Source organism: Crocodylus siamensis, chromosome 8 (genome assembly GCF_052110815.1).
Source record: "Crocodylus siamensis isolate JL-2025a chromosome 8, ASM5211081v1, whole genome shotgun sequence".
Classification (NCBI taxonomy): domain Eukaryota; kingdom Metazoa; phylum Chordata; order Crocodylia; family Crocodylidae; genus Crocodylus; species Crocodylus siamensis.
Window position 1 is genome coordinate 73,061,950 of NC_143402.1, and position 13,907 is coordinate 73,075,856.

The 13,907-nt window shown below is 48.8% G+C and overlaps 1 protein-coding gene across 3 annotated transcripts in view; it reads left to right on the forward strand.

The window, feature by feature from the left end:
* Positions 1-2,202: 2,202 nt before the first annotated feature.
* The window catches only part of RHBDL3 (rhomboid like 3), a 109,452-nt gene continuing 97,747 nt past the window's right edge, over positions 2,203-13,907 (forward strand). For 2 of the 3 annotated variants that reach the window (XM_090061038.1, XM_090061040.1), the window contains exons 1-2: positions 2,203-2,599; positions 5,651-5,674. In XM_090061038.1, coding sequence (XP_089917164.1) covers positions 2,507-2,599; positions 5,651-5,674 — 117 coding nt within the window. In that variant the 5' untranslated portion in view covers positions 2,203-2,506. The remainder of the gene's footprint in view (positions 2,600-5,650; positions 5,675-13,907) is intronic. The other variant, XM_090061039.1, reaches the window with a different exon arrangement.

A 13,907-nucleotide genomic window follows, 5' to 3' on the forward strand; every position in this document is an offset into this window, starting at 1 on the left:
TAATGGAGCTGCTGTACTCAGGCTCCTGAGTCACTGGAAGTTGGGGGTCTTGGCCAGGTGGAAGTGGCCTGCCTCCGAACCCACAGCCCCCGGTCCTGATGGACACAATGATCGGGAGCAGGAGGGCATTCTGCAGCTGCTTTACCTATCGCCACTGCGATGGCCCTACGTCAACAGCCACAGGCTCCATGCTGGAGCCACTGCTACATGCTCTGTGCCAGAGTTAGAGCTACCACTGTGGCGTGGGACATGCAGTAGGGTTGTGCGAAGCTTCAGTAGCTGATTCCATCCTGCACCCCCTGCCTCAGCAGGGCAAGCGGCAGCAGGGCATAGCTGCTTTGCACAGGCCTAACCTGTAGTGGGAGCTCTAGCTCCAGCATGCGGCAGGCAGCAGGAGCCAAACCTGTGCTGCGTGTCCTGTGCCACAGTCAGAGCTAAAGCTGCCATTGCTGTGTGCCCTGAGTCAGAGCCAGAGTTGCTGTTGCCAGTGCATGCCTCAGGCTGGATCCACCCCAGAAGGATCCCCACAGTCCAGATCTGGCCTGGCCCGCAAGGTGAGTTTGACACCCCTGGCTCTGTGTTCCTCAGAAGCCCTTGCACAGTCCATCTCCACCACCACAATCTACATCTCCACCTTCTGTGTAGCAATTATTTTTTTACAAGCCAGGGTTTCCAGGATGTGCAATGGGAGAAGCAGCAGTCTAAATTAAGAGGCTCTCTAAACCTTGGAAGATAGTAATTTGCCTGTAACAAAACTGCTAATTAGAATCTTGTTAATTTCCTTTCTATGACAGTAATAGCACAGCACTAACTCAAACACGCACTCCCTGGAGAGCCTTCTGTTGAAAGGAAGACCTAGACTTTCCGCTGTTGAAGATGATCCTCAGAGGAGGGACAAGTTTCCCACTCTGCAGGATTAATTTTTCGAATGTGTATGACAGGCTCCTTGAGTTTACCTGGAGTGGGGGGCTTGCGTTCACGTGACACCTGCTTTGGAGGTCTAAAACCTCTAAATGATCAAACTTGGCTGCAGAAAACTAAGGTGCAGTTCTCGACATCCAACCCATTCACTTGCTTCTTGAAACCAAAAAACCCCCCAACAAATAAAGTGTCTTTCTCCTAAGTTGGTTCCCTCCACCCCTTTGATATGACTTTTGTTCTCTTGTTTAAGTTTTTCTGTCTACTTGTAACTGTGTTGAGGTTTGGGTGTTTTCTAATTAATGAGAAACTTTTCATGCTTGTGATTCACAGCCCTAGGTGCTTTTGCAAGGGGCAGAGCATTAGATATAAAATTACCATTTACTGGTTCGGAAAGGTGCCAGATCGACAGCCTGTCCTCAGTGATAGAAAAGTTCAAAACAAGATCCCCTCTAGTTACCTGTCTTGATCCTCACCTGAAAGCTTCGGCTTTACCCCGGATCTGCTTTGTTCTTCTCCTCATGCTGAAGCACTGCAAGCGACACATCCTTAAGGTTGAACTCTAAATTTAAAACGATACAACCTTAAGGTTGAACTTAAACATTTGCTTGACTTAAAGATGATTCATTTTGTCATAAAAAGTAACTACAGACAGCCTCAGACTTGCGCCACAACTGGTTCCTGAAGACCCCGGTCTTAAGTTGAACTGTTGTTGCTTGGAGCTGATTTTTCCCATAGGCAGCAATGTTACGAATGGGGGATCGGTTCCTGAGCCAAGGCCAGACACCTTTTTCCACCAAAAGTAGTCCAGTATTTTGTACTCAATCCATGATAGATGAGTAATATCGCTACATGAATGTCTTTCTATCATAAATAGCAGTCCTATTGATTTGGAAGGACTTCTTTGAGGTGACTTTGCGGGCCATTTCGAAGGGCTCCTGGCTGGCGCCTTCTCAGGCGTCCTGGCCGCGGGCTTTTCTGGGGTCCCGTCGGCTTTCTTAAAGAAAGCAGCCAAGGAAGTTTGGACAGACGGGGAGACGGCGGCGGCGAGCTCGGTGGTTGGTGGCGTGACCTCGGATCAAGCGCTATGAAGCTGGAAGGACGCCCGACCGTTGGAACTGTGGGTGGCCGTTTATAACCGTTGCGAGCGCGAAAGGGGGCAGCCTGCACAAGACCTCTGTCAGGGGACCCGGAGCGCGGCCGGGGGGAGGGATGGGCGACTCCTGTCTGTTCCCGAGCAGCAGCTCGCTTCCTTCCTCCACGCGCTCAGTGGCCGGGGCTGGAAGCACCGAGTCCTCCCCCCCGCACGCTGCCGCGGCGCCCCAAAAGTTGAGGGGTTTGTGGTTTTTTGTTTTTCTGGCAAGTCGCCCCCGCCTCTGCCTGCGGGGCGGGGTTAGGCTAATCGCTGGCGACGGCTCCTCCGGGCGTCCCCGCCGCTCGGGGGAGCCGGGCCGGCGCGGGGCGGTCGGGCGGAGCCGCGCCGGGAGCCCCGCGCCGCCCCGCCATGGCCCCCCGGGCCGGCCCGGGGCTGGGGCCGGGGGCAGCCCGCCGCGCCCCGTGAGGCGGCCCCGACGGGCGGCTCCGCAGCATGGGGGACCCGGCGGCGGCGGCCGCGAGCGCGCGAGCCGAGGACATCGAGGTGCTGGAGCCCGCCGAAGCGCTGCCCATGGCCGCGGAGGACGTGAGTGCCCGGTGGAGGGACCTGGGCTGGGGGGAGAGGAGCCGCGTTCTTCCCAGGGATGCTGAAGCGCCGTCACGGGCCAGGAGCTGTCCCTGGGGGCCCCCAAATTCTCACCGTCGCCCCCTCCTCTTCGTAGCCGCCCGCCCCCGCGGCCAGGATGGCAATTGGGCTGCATCTCTGGTTGACAGCTCCTTCTCCGCGAAGTCTCCCCTGCCCCTAAGGCTGCTGCGGGTCCGGCTGGATGCGATGCTGCTAGGGACAGAGCAGGTGCTGGGTCAGACCCAAGCGCAGGAGTTCTCAAGGGCTCTTTCTGCACTTCCTTCTAGGTTTATAACACTGTATATAATCCTGCACTTTGTAATCCTTCTAGGTTTCTGCACTTTATAATCCTGTTCTTTCTGAACCAGATGTGTCCAGCTGATCAAATTAACCTCCCCCCCATGATAACGGTGCCCTTAGCCAGCAGAATCTTCCTCTCTTTTGGAAAATACCTGGCCTTGAATTACTGACTGCTGATGTGGACTTTCCCTGTAGAAAATGCTTCACAGGCAGCATGGAGATGACCCTGCATTCTCTGTGAGCCTAAGGAGTGTTGTATATTCATTAGCTCACTGGGAGTTTTGGGTGTGCAAGGAAAGCAGGGTCTTTCTGCCCCTTCTACCCTTGCAATGCCCCTTAGCTGAGGGAAGCAAAGGCTCTTTTCCTGTTCAACTGATAGAGGAGACTGAAGCAGGCAGATGGCAGAGGGCACCGGAAAATTACTCTTCCAAGGCACATGGGCCATCAATAAGAATGAAAGTACGATTTGTGAAGTCAGGACGAAATAACCTGAGCACCCTTTATCCTCTGATGTCAGAGGGGATGCACAAAAATCCTAAAGGGAAACCTTCTGAAAACATTGGCAGGTTGGTTTTGCAGTTGGATCCTTTCCCAAAGGGCAGGAAGCAAAGCAGAAGTATTTGGAAGAGCTGTGTTCCCAGGTCTGAGCAATACACTTTTAGGAATCCAGCTGGAAACATTAAGATCATCTCATCTGACCTGTGATACAACACAGACTATACAGCTGAGTGAAGCCTATTTGAAGAATATAGAGAGAGGAGAAACCCCATATGGATGATTCTTCCATGTAATATTAAATCCCCAAGCCCCTAGCACTTATTTGTCTCTGATTGTGTTTTCTGGTCCCTCTGGTTAGTGCAGTACTTGCATAGCTGGATTTCAAGAAAGAGTTTGTGTTTCCTTTCCCCAGTGGAAGAGATGCCTCTGAGCTGCTCTCGTCTGTAGTAGAGTCAAGTCATTAGCAGTTTGCTCCAGCAAGGAGCTCAGCAGCTTCACCTTGAGTTCAAGTCAATAGAGGCTGAAGGTGCTGGGCAGGGAGAAAAAGGATGGAGTCTAGGTTAATGCACATGACAGTACCTAGATAAGGGTCTCATCCTGCCTTTCTACATGACCTTGGGAGGAAAGCATTTGGAGCCTGACTTAAACCCACTCATATCAAGAGAATCACTCCAGTGAATTCAGTGGGGATTCGATCTACCTTTTTCAGCTCCTTTTCCCCATCTGTAAAATGGAGATAACTTCCACCTACCTGCCAATGGGGTAAAGAGGCTTGTTTCACCAGGGAAGAGGGTGGCCCATCAACATCCCTGAAAGGTATCATTTATATGCAACCTGTACATGAAATGAGAGGGAAGATGGTATAAATGCCTCTCCTGCCTGTTCTCGGTCTGTAATTTTAGGCTAGCAGGCTGCACCCTATCATCTTTGAGAATTAAAATCACTTGTGCAGGGAGTACACAGGACCAAACTGGAATTCAGTTTGGAAACTCAAGGTATGCTCCTTAGCTTGTCAGACAAGACCTGATCTGCAATCAACCTTTATACTTCGTTACCCATTGGAGAAGTGGGGACTGTCCACTTGCAGCTTTGCCGTGATGTCATTACCGTGTTCACAGTGATGTTAAATGAAGACAGGATTTGAACAGAGTCCTGTTGAAAGCATTAGGCAGATTTACCGTGATGAATGGGAATTTAGGAAGAAGAGCCATGCAAAAAATCCCCAGCCTGAGCAATCAGTGGGAATCTAGTGAATTAATGTGCAAACTATGCCCCCTCCCATCAATTTTTGGGCTTTGCCTACCACATGTAATGACATACTATTCACTCTCTATGTAAGCTCTATTTGACATAAGATAGAGCAGGTGCTTTTTTATGTAGAATCCAGTGCTAATTTTTTCCCATTTGCTGTGTTAGGTGAGTGAGTGAGTGAGATGCAAGTCAAGAGTGCTGTACGGTGGTTGGGGATCAGGGGGTCAAGCACCCTTCTGGCTCTACCTTTTCTTGGGACCCTGCAGCAGGAGTTACTGTGTCCCACCAGCAATGCTACATGGACGCTTCAACCTGCTTGCCCTGCCCTGAACAATGGAGGGAGGGCATTCTTTTATGTCAGATTGGACACTTCAATAGGGAGTGACATGTTTACTTGTGTTCCCTCTGCTGGGATGGAGCATGAGCCAGATGGGATGGGTGGGGAGAGCTTTAGAATCCAAGGTAGTCCAAAATGTGAAACATGGTTGCTGATGGGCATCATGAAAGACTCTGAGCCTGCTGAAGGCTGTGTAAGCACTAAGCGTGGACTTGCCATGTGCAAGGGGGACTCTTATGCACGCAGATCTGCGTGCATCCAGATCGTGGGGCAGCTCTGATGCCATTGGGCAGATTTAATAACTGTCCTTAGCACTTGACCTTTCCAAAGCACAGTGTGTGTGTTAATCCTCAAAATGAGTCCCTCCCTGTGAGAACTGAAACTGCCCCTCCTTCACCTTTCACAGATGTGGACATTAGAAGTAGGGAGGCTGTGACCTGCTCCAGGTTTTGCAGTGCATCACGGTTGGTATTGAATGATGCAGCATGAACGCCTGGCTCTCGGTCCACGTGCCCCCTTGGTTATTTGTCTAAGTAGATTTCTTAGATGCATTCTAATATCATTGCTCTTATACGTTTTTTTCTTTTCTTTTTTTCCTTCTTCATGCATTGCCTCTTACCTCTCAGCACTGGAAAGCTCTGTTCGATCAGGTATGTGAACAATGCAGATATGTTGTCGCTCTTTGTCCAGTAAGCAAGGCTCTAACACCTGCTCGCTCTCCTTTGTGTGTTTCCCTGCTTTGCATTTTGTTGTCAAACTAAGTGTTAGTATATGGCCCAGGTGAATCCAGTTCCCAATGGGCTGGTATCCACATCTTGGTCACCACTGCTACTTGCATTGGCAGCCCCCAGAGCACCCACAGTATGGAATGGGTTCTGGACACTGAACTTCCTACTAGACCCGAGTCAGAGCCGAGGCATGGTGTGGGCTGGGGGGGTTATACTTGCAACCAGTTGTGATTTTGCTGCTCTGTGGATGGAAGGACTCTCTTGCAAGTCAACAGCTTCCAAATGATCACTGCATGCTATGGGCTAGATCCTCAGCACAAGGATACTGCTTGCTATACCCACATATTCCAGCAGAGGACCTAATCCTTTAACTTCCAAAAAAATGTTTCCATAATTTTATCAACTAAATATAATGAGTCAGACCCTCCATGGGTTTAAATTGCCGTAGTTCCCTGGAAGTGGATCAGTCCAGGTTGATTAATACTGGTTGAGAATCTCGATCCTAGAGTCTAGTTTTTTAAATGATGCTTTTAGATGTTTTTCCTAGCATAGCTGCTTTGTGACATTCATTTTGGCTGTCAGGCTGAAATGTTAAGTACATATAACAAAAAAGGAGTTTGGGGTTTTTTTTTTAAGGGTTGGCTTGCTCCTAAGCTGTATTGCTATCTTCACATCCTAAACTTTTGTGCTTGTGTGTGTGTGTGCACATAAGTATCCCTGTCTGTAAGTGAGCTGTTACTCTTCCCCAGGCATTGCTCTGGCAGTACTAAAGTGCTGATGGGATTTCTTCAGTGCTTTACGAGTCAATAACCCTGCTCCTTGAATGTGGAGAAACTGCAAAACTGAAGGCTGTGGTGCAGTCGCTCCAGTGGGTGCCCTTCCACTGCAGAGGGTTCAGTTAGCATTCAGCAAACGGTACAACTGCCAGTCGCGATGAGAGTCCATTTATAACCCAGTGAGGTACGATTTCTTATTAATCCATAAATCTGGGCTGAATAGCATTTGCCATCACACACCATAGCAAAGTGGTGGTTGGAGGGCACGGGAACGAGATCCTTTTAATGGTCAGTCACTTAAACCTGCAAAGTAGGTTTTAATTTGTTAGTGTTCCACTGAGTTGCGTCAGCAGCTCAAGTGCCAGCGGACTCGCTCGTGATTTGTTTCAGCCATTCTGAATTCTTTTTCTCATTTCAAAAGTTTGCCTTAATTTGCCTGATCCTGCCAACTCCCTGGCTGCAGTCTTGGAACCCCTGCAGGCTGGGGGCCAAGGCTGGTAGCTGCCTCAGGCTTGGAGGGGAACAGGTAGGGGTGCAGAGGACTTGACTGAATAGGAGAAGTGTCTCTTTAAAGACCGGTTTGATGGTGGTAGGACTTGTGGAACATTACCCTAATGATGAGGGAAACAGACTGTAAAGCAAGTTCCCAAATAATTAGCCATGTTTCAATGAGGGCTGCAGCTGGAAATTTAAGCCCTGTCCATAAGGCTTTATTATCAGAGAGAATGCAGCTTGTGAAAAACCAGTCCCAAGTCCCAAGTAAATCAATAAAGCCCTTGTTGCCTGTGGGCAAAAGCAAAAGGCTGGCGTCTTCCTTCAGTGTTATATCAGAAAGACAGAAAACCCATTAGCTGTGCAATGAATAGTGAGATGCCGTTCGTCATGAAACACGCTCCGAATATCTAGGAACTCACTGCGTCAACAGAGGGGTCTGTGTTTTGTTTGAACTCTGGCTGGAGTCTGCATGAAACATGAGCACAATAGAAGGCCCCCTGCTGCAATGGCGAGAGGACATACATGCACTGATGTCCCTGGCAGTTACGGCTCCGTTACCATGCAGTGCTAAGCACGAGTCCCTCTGCATGTTTGCCTGGAGGAGGAACAGGTGCCTGGGAATCCTCCTGCCGGGCGCACTCAAATAAGGGAGGAATTGTCCTGCCCGGAGCACTGGCCTCTTAGCTCTCTGATACTGGGTTCAGTGCGGTGGTGTCCTTGTTCCATGTCTGCCTGTAAATCTCTCCATTCACCACGCTGGGGGAGAGCAGTAGTACTAGTGACTGGAGGGGACGGGGTGAGCAAAGCAGATGAAAACTCTAGGGAGAATGGGAGAATTCACAGTGGGAGAGGTGTGATCTGGGCTGTGATTGCAGGGGTGGTGGCATGCGAGGGTCAGGGGAGTAGCTGGAGCCGGTGGTAGTTTGTTACCATGTGAAACATCATAATAAAAACATTTTTCCTCATAATTTGTAAAAACTTCTTTTTGGGTTTCCCCTAAAACTTGCAGACTTCTTGGTTCAGATGTACAACATTGGGAGGTTTGGGTTTTGTTGAAGACTCGGACATCTCCTATAAAAGTATAACTCTTGTGTTTAAAACAAATCTGTTTTTAATCAAAACAGGAGGTTTTAATCTAAAAAAAAATTTTTTTGTTGTTGATGAAAAGCTTTTGGCCAGCTCTGTTCAATCTCACTGCTCACCATAAGTGATCCATGTCAGTGGCCCCTTCTACAGGGGCAAATTGCGCCTCCGACACCAGGCTGAGAATGCCAGTGCTTAGATCTAAGGTCAGCACTTATTAAATTAGGGTCTAATGACCGGCCAAATACTGTCAGTTGACTGGTCAACTGACTGCATATTTTTTGACCAGTCAAAAATTACAGCCATTTTACATAATAACTTTTTTTTTTAAGTGTTCTGGACAAAAATACGATTTTTTAATTGTTTTTGACATATTTCTTTAATGGAATAATTGTGCTTTTTCTGTGTATTTGGACCTACTGGCAACTTCTTACAATGTTGGATCGATATTTGACTGGTCAGTTGACCGAACATTATTTGACCAGTCAAATACCCAACTCTAGCTTAAATGCATAGAAGATCTAGCCCAGATGGGGGTTCATATCTAACTACTGCTCTGTGAGGATCTAATAAATGTCTCTGGGGTAAAATCCTGGCCTTGCTGAAACCAATGGCAAAATTGCGCTGAACTCAGTGGTGTTGGGATGTCACCCGTGGATCCTCCTGGAACTGAGCAGCCAGCGTTGCAGCTTAGCAGTTGAAGGGCAGTGCAGCTGCCACTCCAGGTGCTGCTTTTGAGGATAGTTTTATTTTAGGGACATGGCACAATGTCACTTTTATATGGTAATTGTACATGGATTCGTGCATTTATTTATTGTGCTCATAAACACCCTCCACCACCACCCAGGCCGTTGCTCTGCATCTGCTGCCTCTTGGGGGGCTCAGTTGCTTCTGAGCTCTTTGCACATTCTTCCCTGTTTTGACTTGAGACTTCGAGCAGAGCCAGCTTGCTCCCTTCCCCCCATCAGGTCTCTTGGCTTTTCCTTTGTAGAGGACCCCTGTTTTTGTTAAGCACAGAGACGGATTATGTGACGGGTGTGACAGCTTTGGGGAGCAGGGTCTGGCAGTGTGAAGGTGGATGTGGCAGTTGTCCTTTGTTTTCCATTAGTAACGATTTGCACTGATTCTCTCGTTCTCATGCAGGCATAAAGGGAGGTTGCCCAGTTCTCATGTTGGGGCAGGGTTTACCTGGTAGTTCCAGTGGAAGGCCTCTTCCCCGATCGGCTGTTATCTCAGACAGATATTATCTAGCCCTCTTTGTGCCTCAGTTATCCCCATTTGGGGACTACGACTCTGTTTTTGGGGGTTGAAATCCTTGGATATGTGCATAACAAAAGACCCACAATTGTGCTTTTCCTCTGGAGTATGGGCCTTTCAGAACCTTATTAGTCAGGATTTGAACCCAGCAATAGACTGGACCAGACCCCAGTTTATCCAAGTCCCTGCCATTTAAACTACCCAGAAGAGGGATTCCTGGTGTTGGCTTCCCTCCTTCAAGTTCTCCCTTCCTCTTGCCCAAGGCTTGGAGACTATCTCTAGTGACTTGTTTGTGTAACTATGCATTCAATAGATAAGAAGCTCTAGCTCTTAGCTACACTGGCATGTCGCGGTTCTCTTTTGGTGCAGCCTGCATTTTGTGTGGCAGCATGGATTCCTCTCTGAATTTGGTGCGTGGGTGGGATGGTAACAGATGAGCAGAGATTACCAAGAATCTTGAGACGTGCAAAATTAAACTCTGGCTGTGTGGGCACCTAGTGGAAAGCCAAGGTTCAGTAGCAACACTACTGAGACATCCTGGCAGATCATGGAGCTCCTATCTGTGCTAGGAAAAGCTCACCTGTGATCACCGGATCAGCATTGGGAGCACCCAAATCCAACATGCCTGGTTCAGAACCCCTGGTGGTTCAGAACCCCTAGTTAAAAATTGCTCTGACTAAAGCCTATTTTCCTCCCGGCCAGAGAAGACAGGTCTGTGTCCTGCAGTGGTGGAGACCCAAATGCAACAACCTTGTGCTAATATATGGAGAAGAAGGACTGGACTGTAACCAGAAAGTGTAAGTGAACAGGATGAGCCTGCTGCAAATATCAAACAGCCTGGCCAGGAGCTTGTCAGTGAAGCAGTTGAGTTTTTTCAGTGCTAGGGCTGGTCCTGTGTCATTGAGAGTGCAAAGGTCTTTGTAGAATAGGGCTTGCTATAATCTAAGCTGATATGCCAGGTACTATTGGCTGTACCTGGAAAAAGTAGCCAAATGGTTTAATGTGAGCAGTTGGTACAACATTTTTGTATGGACAGGTTCACTTTTCTTCTCTGTAGACATGCATGCTTGTCTTCAGGGTTTTCCTTTCAAGAAAAAATTTTGGAGTGGAAAGGGCTTTTAAAAAATGGGCGGGCTGACAACCTGATCTGAAGCCTGATAAAGAGATGCCCACAGGCAAGACTGAGTTGTAGAGCCGGCATCCCTCTTTTTCCCTGTCTGCCTTCCCAATTGAATTTGGACACTTGGTAGGAGTGCCCAGGGATTTATTTCCCCACCCAACTCCCAACCAAGGAAGGGAGAAAAGGACTTAGAAGTGAGCTGAGCTCATTTGGCAGTGCACAGAGGGGCCCCTGTATTCGCCCCACACCCTGGCATCTAATCTCATTTGCAGTTTTCAGCGTGGCCTTCTGGAGGAGGAGACAAGGAGACAGAATAGATTAGTCTGGAGTAGAGGGCACTGGCAGAGCACCTGCCTCTGCCCCACCACCTTTGGGAGGGGGCGAGAGGGACAGCGGGGCGTGTGTCATCTGCTGCTCTTTGAGGCACTCCTTCCATGGAGCACACGATTAATGAGTCAAGGGACACTCTTTTGTGAGTGACAAAGACTCGAGGTTTCAGCAGGGCTCTCGATCCTCTTTCTTCCCAGAACCACCATCACTTTAAATTTCTCAAGTGGGGCTGGGGCCACGGCCAGCCGCTGTCTGGAACCACAATGCTTCCCTTTCACTTCCCTCCCCCAGGCGCTGCTGACCTCTGTCATGCAGTGTTAACCCTTTCGTTCCTCCTGGATTGGAAAATTACCCTTGGACTGTATTGCCCCCATCCTTGTCAGATGGAGGGGTCTTTCTCTGCTGGGTGTGGGAGGTGTTCTGCCCTTACTGCCTCTCCAGCTCTGGGCTTTCTCTGAGGGCCTCAAAGCCTCTCAACACCCAGTGCTAACAAAGGGGAGACTTAGCACATTCAGGGCAAGACCCACTCAAGGTGGCAGAGCTGATTATGAGCAGACTCCTGGTCCCCTGCTTTACTTCCAAGGCCTGTATGACTGCTGCTGTCCAGGAGCATTGGCTAGATGTGCAAGAGCTGGGGAGATGCTATGGCAGGTGCTGTGGGCCAGTGACCTCAATCTTTCATTAAACACCTCTGAGGGCAGACTTTCCAAACAAGGTGCACCCTTCTGTGGGTGCTCACACCTAGAGCAGGCCAGCTAGCCACTTAGGTGGCTACTGCTCCTGCAACATGCGAGTGCCTGATAATATATTTATCCTCAGCACTGCTGGGAAGCATGAACATGCTGTCTTCCCATTTTACAGATGGGAAGCTGAGGCCCAGATTAAGGCTCTTATCCTCCAAGGTATTTCAGTGCCTTGCTTCTAGGGCCTTCTCTCACCAAACAGACATTAAGAGAGGAAAATGTGAATTTACTACCCATCAAAGCAACTAAATCCCTTGATGAAGAGGTCTGTGTTGGTGCAAGGGTTTGAACCCAGGTCTCTCCAGTTCTGGAGGAGTGTGCTAATCATTAGACCATGCTTCACTTCCTTGTGCAAGTCTCGGCAGCCCAGTGATGTTCATGCATGCGGAAGGATGAGTCTGATCTTTTTTAAGTGGCTCATGCCAGCTTGATGCACCTCTGCATAGGCAGAAGTTTCAGGAGGCTGCAGTCCCTTCACAGAAATATGCATGTACTCTCCCCTCTGGCTCTGACATGTGTGGGAAACCTGCATGTTAAAGCACAGAGCAGCAGATGTAAAGGGAGTTGCATTGCATGCAGGTGACTTTCCCTCTGTATTATCTTCCTGCCAGGCAGTTTGAGGTCTGGGAGTGGGTTTTGGTAGCACACACACAATCCTGTATTTTTGGTCTAACATGCCAACTGGTTTTGTTTTTAGAGGCACGTACATTCTTGCTAACGTGTCACTCTCGACATCCCACCTTATATGTGAAAGCCCATTAAAACAACATTAACATCTGAGCTTGTGTGTTAAAAAAAAGAGTCTCAGCTGCAATGTGGCTGAAAGCTGCTATGCAAATTGCCCACGTACTGAGCATCTCGTTCCACAGCACTGTGATCTGAGTGGGGTCCCATCCCTATGGGAACCGTGCCAGCTGCCCAGCCAGCTTCCTCCTTTTTTATCACCGTCACTCCATGGATGCTCCATTGAAAAAGCTTCCAAAGTTACTTTCAAGGAGGTCAGGAAGGTGAGCTCTTTCCCTACATGTATGAAGCTTGTGTTGCTTTTCTGCTGAACTGGAAAAACATGTTCACAAAATAAATGCTGTGGGCTTGGCATAGCAGAGACTTGGAAAATCCAGAAAGCACCTTGTTGAAGCTGCGATCTCTCTCCAGCTCCTTGCTCAATACAGTGCAGTGGCTGTACATACAGATTAGAGACTTGCTCAGTGTCAAAATGTGTGGGGCAGTGCTGACCCAGGTGAAGGGAGGTCAGAAAAGGCAGTATTGGGCACGTGTACAAATGGGGCTATTGCAAGAAGCTGCACGCCAAGTTTTCAGGGTGTCTCTCTGCCATCCCATCTGATCCTAGCTGTTGCTGCTGCTAAGGCCATGTGAAGCCAAGGTCCTTTGAGAACATGGGATCATACACAAACAGATAATATTTGTGCAAGATGAGACATGAACCTAGTGCTCTCACCATGTCCCCAGCTGGGTAGTTGTGTTCTATTGACTGCGTTGCAATTTTAGCTGGAGAAACCAACCCTCACTTTTGCTCTTAAAAGTCCTTTGAAAAGCCCACCTGATGACACCAGTATAGTGCACTTGCTGTGACCCACCCCAAAGACAGCTGCATTGTAGTGGTAGCTGAAACATCTCTTCACAGCACCTTGGAAAGATGCTGTGTGTGGTATCTTGACCCAAATCCTCTTCACCAGCCCAGGAGGGAGCACAATGGCTGACATCTGACTTGGGCTGTTGCCATGTCATGCCAACAGGCTGATAGGCAGCAGGAGAGGTTCAATTGCAGGGTGGTGGCTGAGGCAAAGGGAACCACTATCTTGCATTGTCCCCATGCCAGCAGCACTGGGACTTATCGACAGAAGAGCTTGGGGATAATTGGCTGCACTTGTCCAGGTGACTACATGATGCCATGTGTCATGCCTTTTACTTCTGAGCTGGACCCTGATGGGGGTTCACCTCTCATTTAACTCCTTTAAAAAGGCAAAGATTTCTTGCAGGTTTCTAAGAGACCTGATTTCAGTTAGCAGTAGCACTGCTCCAACTCTGAGGTCTTTCTCTGGGTCAAGGAGCCATCACGAGAGGATGTGAAAGTCCTACTTGGGCTTTTAATTCTCTTTCTCCTCCCAAATTTAAAAGTAAATACCCCAGTTTTCCTCCCATCCCTCAGGAACAGCTGCTTGGGGTGACCTTACACTGCTGGTGACCAGAGTAATGGTGGGTGAAACTGATGTTAAACAAGCTGGATAAATCTTCCCTGTAGGAACCATTCTTCACGGTCTCTGATACTTGACATGCTGTATTTTGTGTCTCCTCTGGAGCTGTTTGGATGAGACAGTCAGATGAGAATA